Source organism: Cygnus atratus, chromosome 1 (genome assembly GCF_013377495.2).
Source record: "Cygnus atratus isolate AKBS03 ecotype Queensland, Australia chromosome 1, CAtr_DNAZoo_HiC_assembly, whole genome shotgun sequence".
NCBI classification, from domain to species: Eukaryota; Metazoa; Chordata; class Aves; order Anseriformes; family Anatidae; genus Cygnus; species Cygnus atratus.
Window position 1 is genome coordinate 178,473,993 of NC_066362.1, and position 20,626 is coordinate 178,494,618.

The 20,626-nt window shown below is 48.7% G+C and overlaps 2 protein-coding genes and 2 non-coding genes across 4 annotated transcripts in view; 1 reads left to right on the plus strand and 3 right to left on the minus strand.

Moving 5' to 3' along the window:
* The window catches only part of GTF2F2 (general transcription factor IIF subunit 2), a 90,889-nt gene extending 81,995 nt beyond the window's left edge, over positions 1–8,894 (plus strand). Inside the window, exons 8-9 of the mRNA XM_035553313.2 lie at positions 1,138–1,281; positions 8,012–8,894. Coding sequence (XP_035409206.1) covers positions 1,138–1,281; positions 8,012–8,131 — 264 coding nt within the window. The 3' untranslated portion in view covers positions 8,132–8,894. The remainder of the gene's footprint in view (positions 1–1,137; positions 1,282–8,011) is intronic.
* Positions 8,895–15,808: 6,914 nt separating this feature from the next.
* On the minus strand, positions 15,809–15,944 carry LOC118251395 (small nucleolar RNA SNORA31). The gene has a single exon (XR_004779788.1). It is a non-coding gene; the product is annotated as a small nucleolar RNA SNORA31 (small nucleolar RNA).
* A 602-nt stretch (positions 15,945–16,546) lies between these two features.
* Positions 16,547–20,560, minus strand: TPT1 (tumor protein, translationally-controlled 1). The gene is made up of 6 exons (XM_035553315.2): positions 20,397–20,560; positions 20,138–20,211; positions 19,616–19,806; positions 18,784–18,889; positions 18,173–18,289; positions 16,547–16,770 (listed from the first exon to the last, which is right to left on the minus strand). The coding sequence occupies exons 1-6, from the start codon at positions 20,422–20,424 to the stop codon at positions 16,768–16,770; spliced, it is 519 nt and encodes a 172-aa protein (XP_035409208.1). The 5' UTR covers positions 20,425–20,560; the 3' UTR covers positions 16,547–16,767.
* Positions 16,836–16,965, minus strand: LOC118251394 (small nucleolar RNA SNORA31). Its single transcript, XR_004779787.1, has one exon. It is a non-coding gene; the product is annotated as a small nucleolar RNA SNORA31 (small nucleolar RNA).
* Positions 20,561–20,626: the final 66 nt, after the last annotated feature.

A 20,626-nucleotide genomic window follows, 5' to 3' on the forward strand; every position in this document is an offset into this window, starting at 1 on the left:
TTGAGGATAAGGTTGGAGACATAAGAAGCAGGATGACTATTGTATAAAATTATCCTGCTGGCAGCCAGGGCTTTATCTAGTGCCTGAATCTGTTCTGCTGTGTCACGCTGGTTTGCATCCACCCATGCAGTTTGTCTGCAAGCACCTGCTGATGACATCAAATATATGATGTTCTGGGACATGTTTGTCATTTCCAAAGAGTTTGGGGGTTATTAGGGGTGCTCGGGGGGTGGATGGGGTGATGCACGGGTAAATTTTGCACTTGGTGATCAGTGGTGGTCGGGGTTGGTTTGGCGTCTGCTGGTCTGTGCAAAGCTTGCTTCTGATGATGAACTTGGTGAAATGCAGGAGGTATTTTTGGAGACTGGCAGGGATAAAAGTTTCTGCAAAAATATATGGTCATCTTGCATAGATTAAAACACTTAAATATTTTTTTAAATATACATCCTGAAGTAAGATGATAATTGGCAATGAGGGGCCTGTACGTGCTCAGAGTTTTATTTTTGGACAACAAACAGTAAGTTTGTGTGTGTTAGTCAGACTTCTCCTGAAGAGCTCCCAGCCATTTCCTAGAAGTGTGCTGTTACTTGGAGAAGATTGTTTTTACACTGATGGAGTGGTTGTCTCAGGTGCCATTTCTGGAACAGATGAGGCAATGTCTAGGGGCCGTTGGAGCGTGCTTTGAGCAGGTGATTGCTGTGGTCGTGGGTGCAGCTGTGTTGGTCCCTGGATTTTCCTGAGCGTGGTAATTTGCAGGTTGTTTATTATTATCCTATGACATCAACAGAGTGAAAATACCAGCTCAGTTCAGATTCCTGTATTAATAATAATTCTCTCTTCAGGTTTGGGCACATCTTGCAGGCTCTGTTTCTGATTTTTTTGTTGCCGTTGTTGTTTTTTTTACTGGTTAAAGCAGAGATACATATCTGAAAGGCTTATTGTACTGAGGACAAAATGCTTAGTCTATGTTCATAAAAGAACATTTGAGTGCTCAAAAGAAAAATTTTTAGATGAAAAGCACTGAGTCATTGAACAATGTTTTGTTATAGAGTTTTTTATGTCTTAATGTTCAGCACTAAGAATTATACAGCTTTACATATGAATGTCTTTAAAACATGTTTTGTATCTAATTGATAGATTGAATATGAAAAGAAAAAGAAAGAAGATGGAAAACGGGCTCGAGCTGATAAACAACAAGTACTGGACATGCTCTTTTCTGCCTTTGAGAAACATCAGTATTACAACATTAAAGACCTGGTGGACATAACCAAACAGCCAGTGGTACGTACAAGTAGTATTTTAATAGAAGCATTTCTGTAGTTATTATTATGTTTACTTCCATATCCAGCCAATAGTTTAACATATACTGTATGCATTTGAAACAGATCTCAAAATGTGTTTTACAACAAATGGAAATCACCAGGTTTTAAGTTGACTCTTGTAGAACTGTATAGGATACCAAGCAAGCATTGCAGTGAGTATGCTTTTCCTTGGCAGAGGTGGTTAAAGTAGCCTAAATTGTCCCTTGCTTGTTTAGGTTCTCTTTAATACAAGAAGCCAAATTCTCTAATGCTGTGATGTCTCCTGTGAACATTATTTGTGTTAGGAATTTATGTTAGGAGATCAGGCATGTCAACACCCCCAAAAGCACTCAATTTCCTTTACAAATAAAAGAAGTCTTAGAGTAGAGGGGTTATAAGGTCTGTTATTTGGGTTTTGTTTGGATTTTTTTAAAAGACTTGTTTTGATTGGTGAACAGGAAAAGCATGAACACATGCACTCACATGATGTGTGTGTTACTCTTCAGTGTTTGCCAGCTCCTTTATGAACATAAACTTTCCAGTTCTTTCCTCTCTTCCCTCCCCTCGAGCTTTCCTTGTAGACTAGGCAGGAGTGAAGGGAGACAGCAGCAGACGAAGTGGGTGATTGTTGCTTGCCAACCAAACGCAGCTGTAGTTCTTGAGAAGATGGGATGACAGGTCAGGAAATTGTATAGCTGATGCTTTTATCTCCTTCTGTCTGCTGGCTTTATCGCAAACGGGCACACAGAAGAGATAAAGTTCTAGCACAGTAATAATTAGAAGTGTTTGCAGAAGCTGTGTTCTTTTTCCGCATGCACGGGTTATTTGGTAGGACTACCAAACTTTTTTCCTGTGATTTGCATTTCCTTAGCTTCACCTACCATAGTGCTCCAAACCCCTGCCCATGCTCATGGTGTTTAGTTTGAAACTGGCCTCCTTTTATTGGTCACTGGCTTCTGTTGAACAGCATTTGTAGCAGCTGGTATTGCTTGTTTTCTCCCAAGATGTTGGTATCTTTTGTACTTTTGACGTGTTGCACTGCTGACTTTGATGTCTACCCACAACCCAGCTGCAGTTTTCAGAAAACTTAAGGGAAATTAATTATGTTGCTAAATGGAGCAACAATTTCAAAAGTTTTTAGAGCTAAGGGCAGAAGAAGGAACAGTGACAGCTGGATTATACAAAAATTAATTGCTCTGAAAAAGAGGGGGGAAAATGGAGATGCTTACCAGTTTTGCTCATTTCATGCTTAGGAGAAAGTGTATCTGTACCAGAGGATTTGTGTAGTGTAAGGAGCACAATCTGTTTGGTTAAGAAGCTGCACAGAGATGTTACCCAAATCAAATACGTGTAGGTTCACAGTGCTGTAGTATCTTGGAAGAAACTAGTTGGATAATATATTCATTTTTTCCATTTCATTCATTTATCTAATGAGTCAACTCCTTATCTGTGTGGCAGAGAAGGCGTCATGGAAGCTGAGAAGGCGGAAGGGATAGGAAGAAGATACGAAGGCAGTGGCAAGAAAACGTTAGGAATTTTTTTTTGTAAGAGATAGGTGTGACAGTCACTATGTTGGTAATTTTGAATGCAAGTAGATGCAGATTTATCCCACCGAACATGACTTCAGCTAGAAATAGTCTTCCGCAACTCCCATTTAAGCCACGGGAGAACAAAAGTTTTCTTCTCCCTGTGAGGCACTTACCTCTGGAACATACCTGTCGCTGCATCGACTCAAAGCAGCCTGGAGGAACTGTGCTTCTGACACAGGTTTCTTCACTGAGCACCAGACGTTGGGCAGGATGATCCACCTTTTGTTTTAGTCATCTCCCCGAGGATTAGATGTGTGGGGTATTCTGTGTTTGCACAATACCTCAGATGAATTTTATTACATGATAAATGATTTTATGATAAATTCCTAATCATGACTACGTATCTCTGCTGTCATTAGATGCTCCTGAATGCCCACAGCATGGTGCATCAGCTGCATAGGCAAGGTCTCAATGACAGCCCCCCTGTTCTTATTTACCAGAGGGTTCCTGACATCGTTCCAGCTGTTAGACCCTTTCCCCCGAGCGGCCTGTGCAGTCTCAGTTTCATCATGTGTGTGAAAATTAGGGATCTGCTGTTAACTCCCAGGTGGATCTTTGCAGTAGGTGTCAGTGTCCTTCCAGCGTCCTCGTGCCTGGATACTCTAAATGAAGCAAATCTTCCTGATGCCTTTCTTCATTCACTGGGTAGCCAGTATGCTGATAAAATCAAAACTAAGCTGTCACAATTTCCTAACTGGACTCTTTAAAAACTTCCCTGGGGAGTTGCTGATGGCATTCATTTCCATTTAAAAATGCTGAAATGCCGGCCGTCGTCTTCCGCTGCTCTGCCAGTTTTCACCCCGTGTGCAGGTTTCCCTGATGCTGAGGAACTTCAGCCTCTGGCGTGAAACTTTTTTTTTTTTTACTTAAAATAAAGGATCCGTTGCTGGCTCCCACTGTGACCCTATTGTTCACAGAGCAGCTATGCCTCCTAAAAAAAATGCAAATGCCAACAGGTTGAACAGGCACGCTGTCCCCGTGCTGCACGGAGGTTGGCTGTTAATTAATCTCCGCTGAGTGTTCACTGCTTTATTTTCTGTCACAGTGTCTAAGATTTTCTGTGTATGTAATTTCTCCTCTGGTTTCTAAATGTTGAGGTCATTTTCAGAAGTGAGAAAAAAATGTTACTGCTGCTGTCTCGGCGGCTCTGGTTAAAGTGAAGTCCTAGGTGCCTATGTCACTGGCTAATAATATTTAAAATACACTTGTCCGAGGGAATCAAAGTCTTTGTTAGGGAAGTAACAAATAAACAAGGGTATTTTTATTATGCAACGGTAAGTGCAAACAGCAAGTGGAATCCTTGCTGCAGAATACATTGCATGTAAGTTGCTGCCATCTTTATTTTGGGATCATGAACTCCCAAAGCGAGTTGTTTCTGAATGCAAACTGCTGTTATATTAGGGAAGCCTGGCTTTATTTGTTTTTCTTTTTAATGAAAAGTAACAATTTGCATTAGTGGACGAATCTGTTGTCATCTACCCAGATGAAAATACAGAGCGCTCCCTGGAAATGTTGCTGTAATTCCAGATTTGGGCATAATGGCTGAGAACAAAATACGCTTTTTATGTGAGCAATCAAATATTTATAAGAAATGGAGCCAGTGATCTAATAGGAACTGTATTGTTTCAAAATAGCGTATACTGCTTACAGTTTTTTCTTACATTTCAGCTTTAAGTAATGGCTATGCTAAGTCTGAGGTTTTCTTTTGCTGAAAGTTTCAGGAGGGTTTTCTGAGCTTGGAAGTTAGTGCCTCCTTCAGCTTTTCAAAAATGCTCTTATCTCATAATTCTACAACAGCGTTTCAATTTTTATGTAAAATAGAGGATGTGTAACAGAGCAGAGGCTGCCTTAACCGTGCAAAGAGATTACCCACAGATTAACTTCTGTATTATGATTACGTGTATATAAATACATAGAATCTTTCTGTGAGAAGAAATTACAGGTCCCTGATTAGTGCTCACCAGATTCTAAAGTGTGGTATTTGGCATTGACGAGGAATGTGGAGATGAGTGGCTTCTCGTGGTGCTATACCATCAGGCTGAGCCTGCCTGAAGATGCAGGTGGGTCCTGGTGGCTGGGGAAGAAGGGATCTCACGGGAGGAACCATCATGTCATCTGGGCACGCCACTTGCTCTCCAGTAAGGTCAAGTAGAGCAGGATTATCCCCGATGTGTAGCTGTCTGGAAGCTCCAGCAATTTTGTGCTGTCTGTTCATGCAGAGTGATTTTTTGGGTCAACGTTCTCAGCTGCCTGCCCTAAAACCACTTCTAGTTCCCCCACCCGGAGCAGGGGAGGCAAATGGGACTGTGTTTGAAACACTCGGTTGCTGCAGTGCACTGTCCCAGCTTGAACTGCCCTTACTTGCAGCTGACCTTTCATCTCGCTCTTCAGTTCGGGTTGATTTTCCTCCATTTTGGTTTTCTGCTGAATTGAAACTCTTGGAAGTCCAGAAGGTTTGACCCAGAAGTGGCATTGCCTGGGGAACTGGGTCTGAAACCCAGTTAAAAGTAACCCTCTTTTAACTGGGTGGGTGGTTTGGAGGCATGGAAGCAAGTAGTAAGAGGCAAGGGATGCATCGTGCACAATGTCACCCAAAGGTACTGCCACCAAACAGCAGCGAGCTGCCAGCCGCCACGGACCGCGCCGCGCTCCTCCCAATCCCATCTTGAGACCTGGCTCCCAGCTGCAGATCAGCTCTCTCAGCACAGTAACTGCATCTTGCTCTACTTCACCTGCCTAAGTGCATTTTTATTTATTTTTTATTCTCACGAACCCGTCCGCACGGTAAGGAGGGGAGTTTAACCTTGAATCTGAGTGTCCCCCACCCTCTGTGGAATCTTCCACCCACACTCGGCCATCTACTGAAGTATCTGGCGGTGGCACCACCAAAAGCTACCTCACACGCATACACAGGGATTGCAAACAAAGCAGTGGAGATGCAAGCAGACACATCAACACATACCCGATATAAATAGCTTTTTCACCTGCTCTCATCACCTCTTAAAAAACGCGTTGCACAACAGCAGCATTGTCGTACAAAAATGCTTGCACCTTCGTTGCTGCTGTAGTGAGCGCATTTGTTTTAGTGACCCGGCTGCCAAATAATGACAGCATCTCTACATCAGATTGCATTTGGGAAGGTGTACAGAGACAAATCGATCTCCTGCTGCCACCTGCTGGGCTTTGCTCGCTCAAAGACTGAAGTCATCCCAGCAGTGAACACCCTTGTCTCCATTCACGGCTGCTTTGGATGAAGAAAAGACCCTAAGAAACGAGAAGCGCATCTCGTCTGGTATATATATCGACCTGTTGGACAAAGTGGTCTCTTCTGAATAGCCCTCGGTGCTCTGGGACAGGTTTTTAAGGATCATTTTGCTACATCCGTCTAAACGAAGCATCATTGTTAGTGTGGGATCAGGATGTTTTGGGCTTCGTAAATTTCTGCTTGTAACGGGAGTGAGAGTAACAATCGCTTTCTCCAAAAGACACTTTTATTTTTAATGACTGCGAGCATATTTTTACTCATTTCCCATTTTTTCCATTTGGCAAAACACGAGCAGAGTGTAAAGAAGAAAGACTGGGCGATTCTTTTTTGGGGTCATCAGCAAATCTTTGCTGTGTTAAAGCTTGGAGTATGTAGATATTTTCACTTAGTGTAACTGCAGCTACAGAGAACAGAAGGGTTCCCGTAACTCCTGCTCAGTATAAGCACTCATGGAGGATTAAATTGCTCAGACTAAAGCAATTATGAATTCAACGTGGAGATTCTTAAACTGTGGCCTCTGGTTGCCATGGCAATCAGTCGAAGTCAGCACTGATTAATATTTAAACAAACAAGCAGGCAAATGGCTCTTGAAAAAACTGCAGCAAATTGCTGGTGTTTAATATAAGGAGTAAAGGAGAGTGGTAGCTGTGAGCTGTCTGGTGTCAAAGTTCATACTACTGGTTATCAGAGCTCTGCATTTTTTTCCCCATAATTTTCCTTAATATTTGAATTTCCCTTCCTAGTCTTAATATTTGAGTGTATTCGGAAATCCTCTGGCACCTACTCGACCCTCCTCTAAAAACAAGGCAGTAATAAAATGCTTCAAGCTTTGCAAAACGGCACGAAACCCAACAGCTCGGGGCTTTGACGGGATCAGAAGAAGACAGAGGGTTTCGAGATACTGAAAATTCTAGTGCAAGTAAGCTGATTCCTCTACCAAAAAGCCAAGAGCTTTTAGCCCGGCTCGTGAAATCCCAGCAGGAAGATCTCTGCGGCATACCAAAAGGTACGGTGGCTACCTTAAAGCAGGCCGAAGGAATTTCACAGCGAAGGTCATCCTACAACCGAAGGTGAGCGTTTGCGGAGTGCAGGTGGAGGCGCGAAGAGCCAAGGACCTGCAACGTTGGGGACTTCTGGCAGCCGGCTCCGGGAGCGCTCCTCGCGTACGGTCGCCATCTGCACCGCGAGCCGTCTATCGCGGCAGCGAGCTCCCGAAGCAGAGAGCATCCCAGCACCCCCGCGCCTTTGTCGTTTGGTAAGAAACAGCACAGCACACAGATTTGGAGACCAACTGCGCGGCTAACGCTTGCGGCGCTTCGGGGAAATCTCAGCCTTTTGATTTTTCAAGCGGCCCGTTTTTAGGATCACGGCATGGCCCGTGGGATCACAGCCATCACCTCCAGTGATGAGCACCCCACCACGTACCCAGACTGTTCCCACTGTAAAAAATGTCGGTCTTATATCAAAATGAAGCCTCTCCTCGTGCAGCTTGTACCCGTTACCCGATCCCTCTCCTGACTTTTCGTGCCCTGTTGGGGCTGCACGATGCCAGCCGGGGGGGGGAGCTGTCCCACCTGGGGGTCGAGCACCTCCTGCTCCGCTCCGTGTTGCCCCCCGGGGGGTGACAGCTATCCAGCCTTCTTTTCAGTGAGGTCCTCATCAAGGCAGCGCTGCTCAACCATGTAAAGAAACATGGTTTTGCTGTCTGTCGGGTTATTTCCTCGTCGGTCGTGCTAACGAAGTAAATGGGATTTGGGAGATGAGGCGATGTCATGTGTGAAGTGGGAGCTGTGGCAGTCGGGTGCCTTTATAACTCATTTGTAACTGTTTATAACTTGGGTTTTGTTTCCTTTCAGATATACTTGAAAGAAATTCTCCGAGAAATAGGCATCTACAACGTGAAGGGGACCCACAAAAACACGTGGGAGCTGAAGCCAGAATACAGACATTACCAAGTAGAAGACAAGAGTGATTAACAAAACTGCTTACGAAGCAGAAGAGAACTACAGAGGAGAGTGACCGCACCAAGGGAGCTGTTGTGGGTTTACAGACAGAACTGAGCACAGCCCAACTGTGCAAGGCTAAATTTAAATTAAAACAACCAATACTTTGTAATTTTCCGTAGCCTCATTTGTTTTTCAGAGGAATATTTCTTGTAAGTTTCTATAAATGTTTGTCTTTTGACAAAAAAAATATTTATAGAATAAACTTGTATTGGATTTATCTTTATTAGAAATCTTTTGAGTTCAGATCTTGCTTTTTCTGGATAGCTTCGTGGTTTTTCTAAGCCTCAATAACTCAGGAGGAAAACATGTCCTAGAGGAACCTGTAACTTTGTATTTTTTGCGTTCCTGTAGAGCCAAGTTCATGCTCTTTGCTTCTGCTGTGATCCGTCAGGGCTTTGTCTGGAAGGCTGCGAAGATGCTCGATGCTTTGTGTAACGTTTGGGTGGCACGGACGCTGTGCTCCTTTTGGATTGGGAAAAATAGCCCAGCCGTGGTGCTCATCACAGTCCTTAGACTTCATGGGAGCAAATAAACAAATAAAATAATAAAGGAAAGATAGTTTGATACGCAGGTGTGGGAAAGAAGACAATCCCTTCTGGGTGGTTACTGGGGAAAAAAAAGAAATGTCTGTCTACTAAGTACGTCAAGGAATAGATTTATCTTTTTTTATTATTATTATTATTTTATCTATGTTTTATGCTTCAGCACACCAATAAAATCATTATTTTAATTTGTACCAAGTAATGATCTGCCTTATTGACTGAAAGCACGTTATGATTTTGATAGTGTAGGTATGAATTTAAAAACAAACAAACATGTTTTTATTGGTGGCTTTGCCACAGGGTTTCCATGTGTTTTGGGGAAGATTTCTTAACGTATCCACGTCTCCATTCCCCCATTTCCGAAGTGCACATTGCGAGGTTGTGCAGTCAGCATCCTTTAGGGGTGGAGCAGGGAGGTAGATGGCACAGGACTACTTATTTTGTTCTGAAAGCTTGTGTGTTAGAAAACAGAGCAAAGAAAACAGAATGGAAAACAACTCATTAGTGTACCTGTAAATGAAATAGGTGAGATTTTATAGCGTGGCTGACACATTCCCTCTGGTCTTTCAGATGCGTGCATCGCTTCTGCACACAGTAATGAAATGATTGGCCTGTTTTAAAAGCAAAGATACCATTATTGGTGCACTTTGAAGGAATAAAAGCTTGGGAGGGGGATCGAATGCCCTAGGAGCTTTGTAAAACAAGCGCCCCTCTCTCTGTGCGCGTCGCACATTGTGGTTTTGCTCAGACCATTTTTTTCAGAGTCGTTCGTGTCAGCCCCTCTCTGCAGACACGCTTCCTGCCGGCGCTCAGCCTTCTGTCCAGGCTTTCCGAACAGCTGATCGTGTCCCACGGACCCGGGAGTGCTCTCGCAAATCCTGCCAGTGACTCTCCCGTCTCCTCAGATGCTGCGAGCAGGAGGGCCCAGCCTGCTGACTGCTGCAGAAGATATTTGAAGCTGCTGAAAGGAGCCCAGGAAGTCAGCGTTCTTGGCTTGCTACGGTACGGCGTGTGCTCCCCGGGAATAGCCAGAGCCTGCACGCACTGCTGTCCTCCTCGTGCTGCTCGAGTCCTCTGCAGACTCGTGTTTGCAAGCACGGGGGGTGAGAACACTCGCTTCCCCTGAGCTGGGCTGCTCTGCTGCATTCGTGCCCCGTTAGAGCAGCTAAGAAAGCCGAGGTGGGATTCTCTGGTGTGGCTCCTCACCCGGGCTTCTAAAACCATGCCAGGAATGCCGTGCAGTTCTGCTTTGGTACTGTTGTAATTCAGTGCCAGAACCGAAAACGACCCTGCCATTTCAGAGGGAAAAGGTTAACCTCCAGTGGGACCGCTAGTAGGATTAGCTTAGGAGGAAAGTATTTTGGATCAGCATGTGTTTTGGGGTTTTGTGTGAGCTTACTGCTTCACATTTTGCCTCCAGCTTGAGAGGGACATAATCAGTCAGCCTCAAATGCCAGAAGACGTAAGCAGAAGTGGGTGTTTTATTGATCTGCTGAGGGCCTTTGGACAGGGTAAGTCGGCTGTAACAGAAATCGAACGGAGCACACTTTTTTATAGGGTTTATGTTTTTTTTACCATATGTATATTTACGGGCATTGTTAAAAACATGGATAGGGCATGGATAGGGCAGTGGGGTTTTCAGCCAGCGAGCGACGAGGAGATTGAGGAAAGCCAAGGTGCCTTGTCTGACCTGCAGCCCTCTCTGGAATGGTGCCAGAATTCCCAATAAAATGGGGAATGGGACAACGAAGAAATGCCATTAAAAAAAAAAAACGGCTAGGAAACCTTACATCAGGATAAGCTAGGCAAAGATACCCAGTGAACAGACTGATTTCAGCGCCTCATCCAGCCTGCACCCAAGCCATGGGGTCCTGGAGCACAGCATGCCCTAAAGACAGAAGCAGCAGGGCAGGCACTGCTACGAGACCCAAATTACCCCTTCTGGGGCAGCTCGAGGTACGGGAGGACTGGCCTCACTTCGGGTGAAGCCGCGATAAATATTTAGCATTTTGGGCAACCTCATTCGGAGCCGGCACGTGAGAATGAGCCAAAATCCCCAGCTCTGCTCCACTTGTTCCGCAGGGAGACCTGACGCGGTGCTGTTAGCAGGATTGCCATCTGCTGAAAGAGAGGAGGAGAAGGCTTGTAGGCGTTCGTGCCTGCTTGCCTGGCCCCCGCGCTTCGATTGATTTAAAGCACGAGCTCACAGCGGCGGTGAGTGCTGCTTCCCTGCTGGTCTCCCCATGTGCTGCTGCCTCTGCTTGCTGCCGAGCTCTCAGCTAGCACGGGTGTTCTTCAGTGCGAGTGGTCGGAACAGTCCACGAGCAGCTCCCGCAGGAACCAGCAGAAGCATTAACCTCCTAAATGGCATTAAATTAAATTAAAAGTGCATCCACGCTCGTAACATCACTTCTCCCTGTTGAGCAGGTCTTTGAGCCATCAGGGATGTTACACCCGGTGCGAAGTGCCGCGAGGAGGAGGCTCTCGAGGTTTGGAGACGCTGGGGACTCCTGCTGTGCTGGGTGCTGGTGTGGGCACCGCGCAGTCCCAGGGGCTGCACGCACAGCGTACACGTGAGGCATCGTGATGCTGAAACGGCAGCAGCTGCGCTCTGCAAAGCAGCTTCGGAGTGGGAAGGTGTTGGAAAGCCCCTGCTTTAGCGCTGGCATTGGCTCAGCAAGTCGCCTCTCCCCAGGAGCTAACGTGGCGTTTCACAGAATCACAGAATCATCTAGGTTGGAAGAGACCTCCAAGATCACCCAGTCCAACCTCTGACCTAACACTAACAAGTCCTCCACTAAACCATATCACTAAGGACTACATCTAAACGTCTCTTAAAGACCTCCAGGGATGGTGACTCAACCACTTCCCTGGGCAGCCCGTTCCAATGCCTAACAACCCTTTCGTTTGAAAGCTTCAGGGCAAGGACTTGCCACCAGTGAAGGGTTCCTGCACCAAAACAGCTTTGCTGGTGCACGTGCCCAGTTGGTAGACGCAAGGGAACAGAGATGGAGCTACCCGAGATCTGAAAGCCTGCTGCTCACGGGCTGGAAAGGGGCAAAAAAGTGAGAGCCTGGAGAGTACAAGAGAAAGGGGTGGGGAGCTTGAACACAGGGACCTAGGGACGTCGCTACGGGCTTGCTGCTCTGATCCTGGTGGATGCCCCCTAGAAGCTGGCCATGCTCTGTGTCAGCCACCAGCGCCTTCAGCAGCTGCTCCGAGTTTGCTACGGCCAAGCCGGGCGCCCTCCTGCCTGTGTCAGCTCTGCCCACCCACGGTCACGCGTCCCCGAGATGGCATCTCCGTGAGTCAGCCTCCATCGACACGGAGCAAACTGTTTTTCTCGCTAACGCGCTGTCGGAGCTGAGCCCTTTCTCCAGGCTCACCTGGAGGGGCCGTGCAGCTCCTTGTGCTCTGCAAAAAGATGGGGCTGGGCCCAGCCCGCCCCGCTTCTCGTGCCAGCAGCAGGATGGAAAACCTTCAAGGCTCAGCTCTCGTCTGGACCAAGTAGGTCTAACATTTCCACCTTCAGCTCTTACCACCGAGGAGTTGGTTCATGCCATGCTGGGCAGAGGGGAAGCTCCCCCTTTCTGCTCGTTAACCGAAACCATCCAAAATCTTTGACTGCATGGCATTTTGGTGCAGGGAACCTGCAAGTACCTTGGGATGGGAAACCCAGGACTCCTGCAAGCCAGTGCCGTGACTGCAGGTGCCGTTCGGCATCATTTCGGCTAACCCCACGCGTGCTGTGCAGTGGGTGAGATGGGAGCACCACCACCAGAACTCTTGCTCCGCTTAATAGTTTTATCCCTAAAACTCATTCTTAAAATTTCCACAGGGACACGAGCACCTCCAGGAGAAAGGCTTGCTGAAAGCTTTCAGCAGCTGCAAGACACGGGCAAGCCAGCCCTTTCTTGACCACTGTACCGTAGAAAAATCGATATGTAGTCCAAAAAGGCCTCCTAGCATCAGCGCTGTGCATTTTGGCTCCTTTCCGCCATTTGAGCGAGTCGATGGCTCCCGTCTGATGGCTGGAAGCACGCCGCTGACACGCAGCGGCTACGTGCATCCTCAGCACAACGCCTTTGTGCTCCTGCATAACGCTCCCAGGACCGCCAGCGTTAGCAGCCACCCCAAAAACGTGCTTAATGCTGCTGTCAGAAAGGGCTGCAGCCCCCATAACCCCCCAGCCAGCAGCTCTGGCTGGCCACTGGCACAGGGAGGGCATTTGGGGTTTGCTACCTGCAGGCTGAGGCAGCAGAGATGCCGCACTCACGCTCTATCCTCCCCCCCCCCAAAAAAAAAAAAAAGAGTATTCCTCCTTCCTTCCTCTTCCCGTTTTCTTCTCATTTTTGGCCATTTATTTTCAGCCACGTCAGAGCTCCTTTGGCTGCCTGCTGGACCGGACACCCATCTTTCCTCCTCCAAGCTCTGGTTCGCAGCACGGAGCCACCCAAAGGGAGCAGCCCCAGGGCGCAGGCAGGTGGTGAACCCCCAGGAGCAAATTTCCAGGAGGTTTGTCAGAGCAACAGCTGAAAAAAGCAAGGGAAAATGAAGCCACCGGAGCAGGGATCACAAAACAGCACGTCTGTGCTCCCAGCGATGGACTTGGGGCTGTTTACGCCGAAGACTTTCAGGCTTGGCTAGTTTTTCTTCTCCTCCTGCTGAGACGTTTCTCCCCAAGCTGAATTAAGGCGGCGTTTAACCGCTGCGGGCTCGGGGCGATGCAGGGACTGATTTGCCAGCTGGCGGAGGATGAAATCTCGCTTTGCAATCGCAGGAGCATCCCGGGGCCGCGGGTGCGGAGCTGGAGAGGTCAATGGGAGCGGAGGGAGGCATCTCACCCGCTCCAGGCAATCAGCAGCAGCGCAAGAAGCCGAGGCAGCGTGATGCAGACGGATCTGCTGTTTAATAAAAGCATCCTCCCTACGTGGCTGCTGCTGAAAACGCTGCCAGGACTGCAGCAGGCCAGCCCGAGATGGCGATTTGCTCGAGGGAAGGAAGCACATTGCGGCACGTGAGCAAGACCCAGCTGCTGCAGCACCTGGGTTTTAACAGCGCGGGCACTGACCTGCAGGAGACGGGCTTTTCCCAAGCACGTCACTGCACGCAGGCTGGAGAGATGCAGTAAAAGGGCGGAAAAATGACCAAAAAAGTGGATTTGCAGAGAGGGCTGGGCCCAAGCTATCAAAACCCAGCTGTGAAGAAGAGGAGGAATTCGGCACGGAGGTCAACAGCCGAGGAGAGCATCGGGCACACCCAGCGTGGGATTTTCTTCCGCCAGCCCCGACGCGCCACGTGGTTAAGCACAGAAGTAGGAAACTAAGAAGGAAGGAGGGAGGGTGCTGGCTTTTTTTTTTTTTCTTTTTATAACCTGTCAGCCCTCTGCTGCCAGCTGGCTCTTGGCTGGTGAAGGTGTGCAGGGCTGAAACCTGAGCTGTCAGGGCAAAGAGCCACTTAACCCGCGCCTGGGGTTTGAACCCTTCCCATGGCAGAGCCCTCCAGCTGCAGAAAGCGCCTTCCCCAGGAATGCGAGATACAAGCCTGATAAGTGCACGTTTAAAACAAGCCGCAGCTGTTTCCGAGCTGTCCTTGGGTTTGGTCTGTTTAACTACCAGGGTTGTTTGTTGTGACTGGGGACTTGTCCCAGTGAAGCAACCCCAAAGCTGCACCGATGCACCCGTATAAACCCTTGCCTTACCAAACCACTGGAGCTTCTCAGCCCCAGAAAGCAGCTGCTTGGAATAGAGAGGAGGCAGCTGCACGGCAGGAGGGGAGACAAACGAGGGGGAAACAGGCTGTGTAGAAAATTTGTGCACAGTTGATTTCTGCCCGAGCTGATGCTTGTACATGCGGTTACCAGCCACAGCACTCCCACGCCACCATAAAGACCCCTAAAATGACTCCTCCGAGTCATTTAACCTCTTCTCTAGCACCGGGCAGCCTTGATGTTGCACAGCATCAAGATTTGCCCCTTTTCCCCGAGACAGCAACGCCCTTTTTGGAAGCACAGCAGAGCAAAACCCCTTCCCCTCCAGCCTGCCAGCAACAAACACAACAAAATCCAGCGTCCCACGGGCTGATGCTCTCCTCCAACAGGCTCTGACCAAAACACAGCGGCTGAAGGGAGGCTTCTCAGCAGAGGCTGTGCTAGAAAGAAGAGCGTGAGATTGTTAGGCGTGTAACCGAAGAGTTCGGCATGTGGGCTCACACCAATTGAGTATTCCAATTGGATGGGAGTGCAGACAGGACAGCGCACGAGCTCCTGTACGCCATTCAGCCCGGCAGCAGGGCTGTCATCGGGGTTTTAAACACCTCGCTTTTCAACACAGCGCCTCTGTAATTTGCCCCAGACCTCGCGTGGGGTTCGCAGCCAAGCAGGAGGACGAGAGCTGCCGGATCCTGGCACTGCACAAAGTCACTCTGCTGAGGACTAAATGTCTCAAACCAAGCAAGCGCTTAATCCCCTATCCTTTAAGGAACTCAGTTTTTCACTGGTGTGACCTTGCCTTTGCCCCTTGCATTTCCTCACCTGGTAAATGAAGCCCTCTGCCAGGAGACCAAGGGCTGGCTCACTGGTTTTTATTTTTATCCCACATTTTGAGCATACCTCCCCTGTGGGTGAGGGCAGAGGAGCCTTAATTCATGCTGCTCGGATTACCCCCGAGTTGTACCTCAGCCAGAAAAACAGCTGTCCCGAGACCTTTCCGGGCAGGAGTTATGGATGTAAATGGAGTTTAAATCGAGTTCCCACAGGACTACAGCAGGGTGTGTTTCAAACACCCCTGAGATAGCTGCTTGGGGGCACTCTGCTCCCACCTCCAGCCTCTACCTCGCTCCTCCCAGCCCGCTGCCTTATCTGACTGCTGCACAAACCTCCCTCTGCTTGCACTTTGGGCACCTTGGGTGTCTGGGAGGCCTGGGGCCTCCTATCAGCAGTGCTGGAGGCCGTGCTCTCCCCTTTCAGGCACTTTCACTTCCCAAACCCCTGCTGTCACTGTAGTAACTTCAAGACTTGCAGCTCAGGAGAGCATCCCCAGGGAGGAGCTACCCCGCTGCCCGCAGCAGCGGAGACCTGCTCGCCCTGGTGAGGCTGCCTCAGGGCGTTTGTGCTCCTTTCTTCAATCCGGACTGCCACGAGGCCAGGCAGGCAGAAAGCGCAAGGAGCCCGTTGCTGTGGCATCTCGACAAGAACCAGAGAAGCAACGGGTGTTTGCTCCAGGTCTGTCAAAGGGATGCGTTTCCCGGCGAGGAACACAGCAGGAACAGCAAGCTGTGAGCACCCGGCTCAATCCCAAGCCCTGCCACGCACCCAAATCCTGCAACTCCAGTGAGGTCTGTTCAGTGTGCTCCTGGCTGCCTGTCAGAGAGGAGCCGGCGCCGCAGCTCCGAGTGCTGGTGCTGGACTCCTGCTCCACCCATCCTCCTACCTTAATCCCGAAGTCACACTACCTCTGAGGACAAACATCCTCGTCTGATGAAGCAGCTCAGCCAGCACTTAGCTTGAGTAGCACATATTCCATCCTTTTTTTTTTTTTTTAAATCTTCCAATTAATTTTGGTGTCTCTCCCAGAGATGGAAGTCTCTGTGCACTCACAAAAGATGAGGAGAGAAGGTCCACTTCATTACGATGGCAGTTCTCAGGCTTTGCCTTATTCCCCTCAGCCTGCTCTTGCACTCCAATGCCACAGGTAGCAACTGCACGAAGTCTGCCTGGAGACAGCCCAGTGGTAGCAAACCGGGCTGCACTCCTGACACCGCCAACTCCTCGGACAAAGATCTTGCTGAAACCTCTCCTGCAAGCCACTAAGAAACACGTTAGACCAAGAGGCATCACCTAGGATGGGTTTAAATGAGTTTTATTTTAGACAACCTACATGACAGATGTTTTTCTTTTTTTTTAAAACAATGCCTCCACTCCAAATCAGGGTCAAAATTAAGTGAATAAAGCTCAAGATGACATCAGTCCAGTTGTTAGACATCGCCGATTCCTGGTGTTGTGCTGATGAAGAAACAGCAGCCAGCTATGAAGACAGGTGATCCAAAACCATACTGTTTGATTCGTTACTGCAACAAGAGTAGCAGGCATTAGCTCAAGGTCACGACAGTCACGGTAAGTTTCTGCAACTTATTTTTGTATTCCCCAATTCAATCTGAGCTGCCACAGCCAGGCAGGCAGAAAGCACAAGGAAGTTATTTTTGCATCTCAGTGCAAACCAGAGAGCCACAGGAAAATTGCTCATGGTCTATCAGAGGATGCTGAGCGCTTTTATGATCTTAGGGAGCAGCTGGCATCAGCTGTTGGATCGAGCCAGACCGAATGCTCATTCCCATCCTGTCTGCTTGACGCACCGAGTTTCAGATTTCCTCTCAAGTTAGTACTTGTTTAGGACAGGCTCTAGGTCTGATGTATGCGCTCTTACAGGAGCCGTACCAAAAAGCTGTGAACATTTCCCCCTCCCCCCAGTAGGGATGCCCCGCTATTCTTTAACCCCCACTTTGAAATACACGGAGTTGCCTTGATTGTGCACCCAAAAACTCTGCCCAGCTACAGGGAAGGTGCACAGGCTTCTGCTCAGGGGAGCTTCCAGGGCCCAGGACACATCGCACTTCAGTGAAGCGATAGGAGCTGCTGTTTTGGCCAATAACAAGCTCCTACAGTCGGGCTACCGTGCCACACTAGAAGTTGTGGCATCTTTACACAACTTGCACACCAGAAAGCCTGTAAATGGCTTTACAGGTAAGTTTGGCTGGCTATAAGCAGGCTTCCTAAGTCCAGGATAACTGGACAAAGCAATCCGGGATTGATCCTGTGCTGCTGGTCCCCAACCAATCATAACACGCCCAGAATAAGCCAAAACATACAAGCAATGGGATCTAAACAGTTTCATTGCTACCACATTCAAACACAACTAACAAGAAAGCAGACCAGAGGTGCTGCCTGAGCACAAACAGTTGGAGCCTCCGGACAGAGTAAGGTTAAGCACTCAGTCAGGTGTCACCATGTTCCCAAATTCAGGGCAACGTTTAAACACAGCTCTTGCATAACAAAATAAGGGCAGATTAAGGAAAAAGAGTGAAACACAATAAAGTACAGCGCTCCAGAGTTAACCCACAGCAGAGGGATCCAAAATAGAAGCGCTCCATTTCAGGGGGCATTGTTTTCAAACTGACAGTCCGAAGACATAACCAACTGCACACAGCTCACCGAGGCAACTCTTCCTGCGTTTCTCAGCAGTTACGTCACGGTGAGTCACCGCAGTGAAGCCATGCCCCCTTTCAGCATGATTCAGTGGCATACAAGGGAAGTCTTGGCCACTTTACGTAACACGAAGCAGCAATCTGACTGTACTTGTGTGAACTTCAGGTTTTTAAAGTTACTGTTCAGCTTTTAGCAGAGATACTGCTGAGTGACTGAAGAGCTAATGACATATTTAGGCACGTTGACCCGATTCAGATCGGCACTTACACATTTCTCGATTTCTAAGCCGTCCTTAAAGAAAATCATATATGGGGTCACACCATCCTCACGGAAATCCAGCAGAGCCACCATGCCATCTGGATTCATGTTCTCTCCTACAAAGAACTTCAGAGAAACACGTTACTGAGACATTCAGTGAGCTATCACCAGGAGACACTGCCCATTACGCAAAGCAGCTGTAACATCTCCAAGCTAAGTTTAAAAGCCTCCCTGACCAGCTGCAGGGGGTTTGTTTCCTGCAAGCTGACCATTTTAGTACCACATGGCATTACCACGCTGCCATGAACAGTGAAGTAGGGAAAAGGGGCCAGAGTGATTCACCTCCCACATCTTTAACTCCACAGTTCTCATGTCGTTAACTTTGCTTGTAGTTATCACCACAAGTACTGCAAAAGTTGAGGCAAGATCCCCAAACACCTAGAAGTCTTCGAACTATTTCTCCTCCCTGACTCTCAGGACCACAAACACTCTCAGAGAGGGTCCAAGTGAGATGTCCCCTAAACAGGGAGCTTCAGAACTCAACAAGCTAGTTGAGCAGATAAACCAATCTCAGCTTGTATTACCGAAGTACTGCTGTAAGGAAACACAAGTTGTGTTACCTGGTAGTTTTTGAAGTTAGCGAGGATGTGTTTGATTTGTTCTGCAGCCCCTGTCATGAAAGGCTTTACTCTCTCTGGCTTGTGTTCCTCAAGTCTGGCTTTGATTCTGGGAGGAAAAAAAAAAAGCAAGCTTTGAAAACACATTCTAGCCTATTGACTTCATCATGCAGCATCCCATCATAGCAGAAAGTTACCAGCAGTCACTGTTTGATCTTGTTGTGTTTCCCACCACTCCTCCAGAAAACCAACCCACAAGATTTTAACTTCATTTTGCTAGTGAATTAGAAGAACAGTGCCTGCCACTCACAACAAACTCATTTTACTTGTGGGTCTGTGCTAGACAAAAAAAAGTCATTTCTAGAACACCAGGAGTATTATCCATCAGTATCACAGAAAAAGCATTTTCACCTTTAATGCCAGCCCACCAAAGTCTGAGCAATAGGAACTACACTTTGAACTAGCAAACAGCTCCATTTTACACACAGCTTTGGACATTTAAGTTGTCTAGTTCAGGAAGCTCTCCTTTACCACCCCACCCCCCTCCACACAAATGTTTGGCACAGAGGAATCAAAGAAAACAACAAGGTTACAAATACTACCCAAAGCATGTGATCTAGTCTTCTACCTCAGCCAAGATAAGCTTAGATAGTCCAGTATTGATTCTTTAGAGCTTCAGTTTTGCCAAGTATTAAGACATCACCGAATTTCACAGCCAGTTTAGCACCTGCATCAGAACTAACATCTACTAAGAAAAAAACTCAACACTACTTTTAAGATCTGTGACCTAGGAACCCTGCAGTCCCACCCAGAGAAAAAGCCCACCCGCACTTACGCTTTCATGTAGTCCTTGATGTACTTCTTGTACGACTCTTTTGTAAAGCTGGTTTCCTGAAGATGGTGGTTTATTACTATGTCAACACCAGTTATGACCGTGGCTTCTGTTCCCTCTCCCTCAGGACCTTCAGCAGAGGCATTGCCACCAATTAGAGAGTCATCAATTTGACCCTCTGTCCTGGTGACCATCTAGATTTAGAGACATCAAAAAACTTCAAGGCTCTGCGAAAAACCTCGACACTCCTGCTCTTCTTACACACCTACGGCCTGACAGCAGGGCATGACTTCAGAGCCACAGCTAGAGGCAAGGAAACAGACTGCAGCACGGGCGGGGTGTCCCTGGGCCAGGCTCCCCTCCTGGGGCCTGACCACAGCCCTATTACAAGCTGTGGTCCCTCTGGGTCCCCCCAACCCCTCTGAGGCACCCCTCGAACTGCCCCCGCCCCCAAAAAAAGCCAAAAAACATCCTTTTCTCCCCACCCCATCTCCCCCCAAAAAAGAAGGCCGTGGGCCCACTCACCTTCCCCTCCACTTCCAGGCACAGGCCGTTCGCCACCTCGCGGATCTTGTAGATGTCCGAGAACATCTCGTCCTCTGTGGTGAGAGAGAGACATACACACACACACACACACACAGCGCCCGTCAGCCGCCGCCATTTCGGGCCCGTGCCCCCCCCCCCCCCCGGGCATGCGCGGCCCCGCTCCCGGCCCAGGCCCGGTCCTCGTCCCCTCACCCTCTCCCCCCTCACCCCCCCCCCCCCCCCCCCCCCGTCCCCTTACGGCTGATGCAGTCCCGGTAGATGATCATGGCGGCGGGGGCGAGGCGGAGGGAAGGGCAGGAGCGGCCGGAGTGCTCTGCGCGGCGGCGGCGGGCGGCGGGCGGCCGGCAGCGAGGCGGAAAGGGCCGAGTCAGCGCCTGCCGGGGCTCATATAGCGGGCACGGCCCCGGCGCGTCACCGCGCCGCATGCGCGCTCCCGCCCCCCCTCCGCCCGCCCGCCCGCCCTCGGTA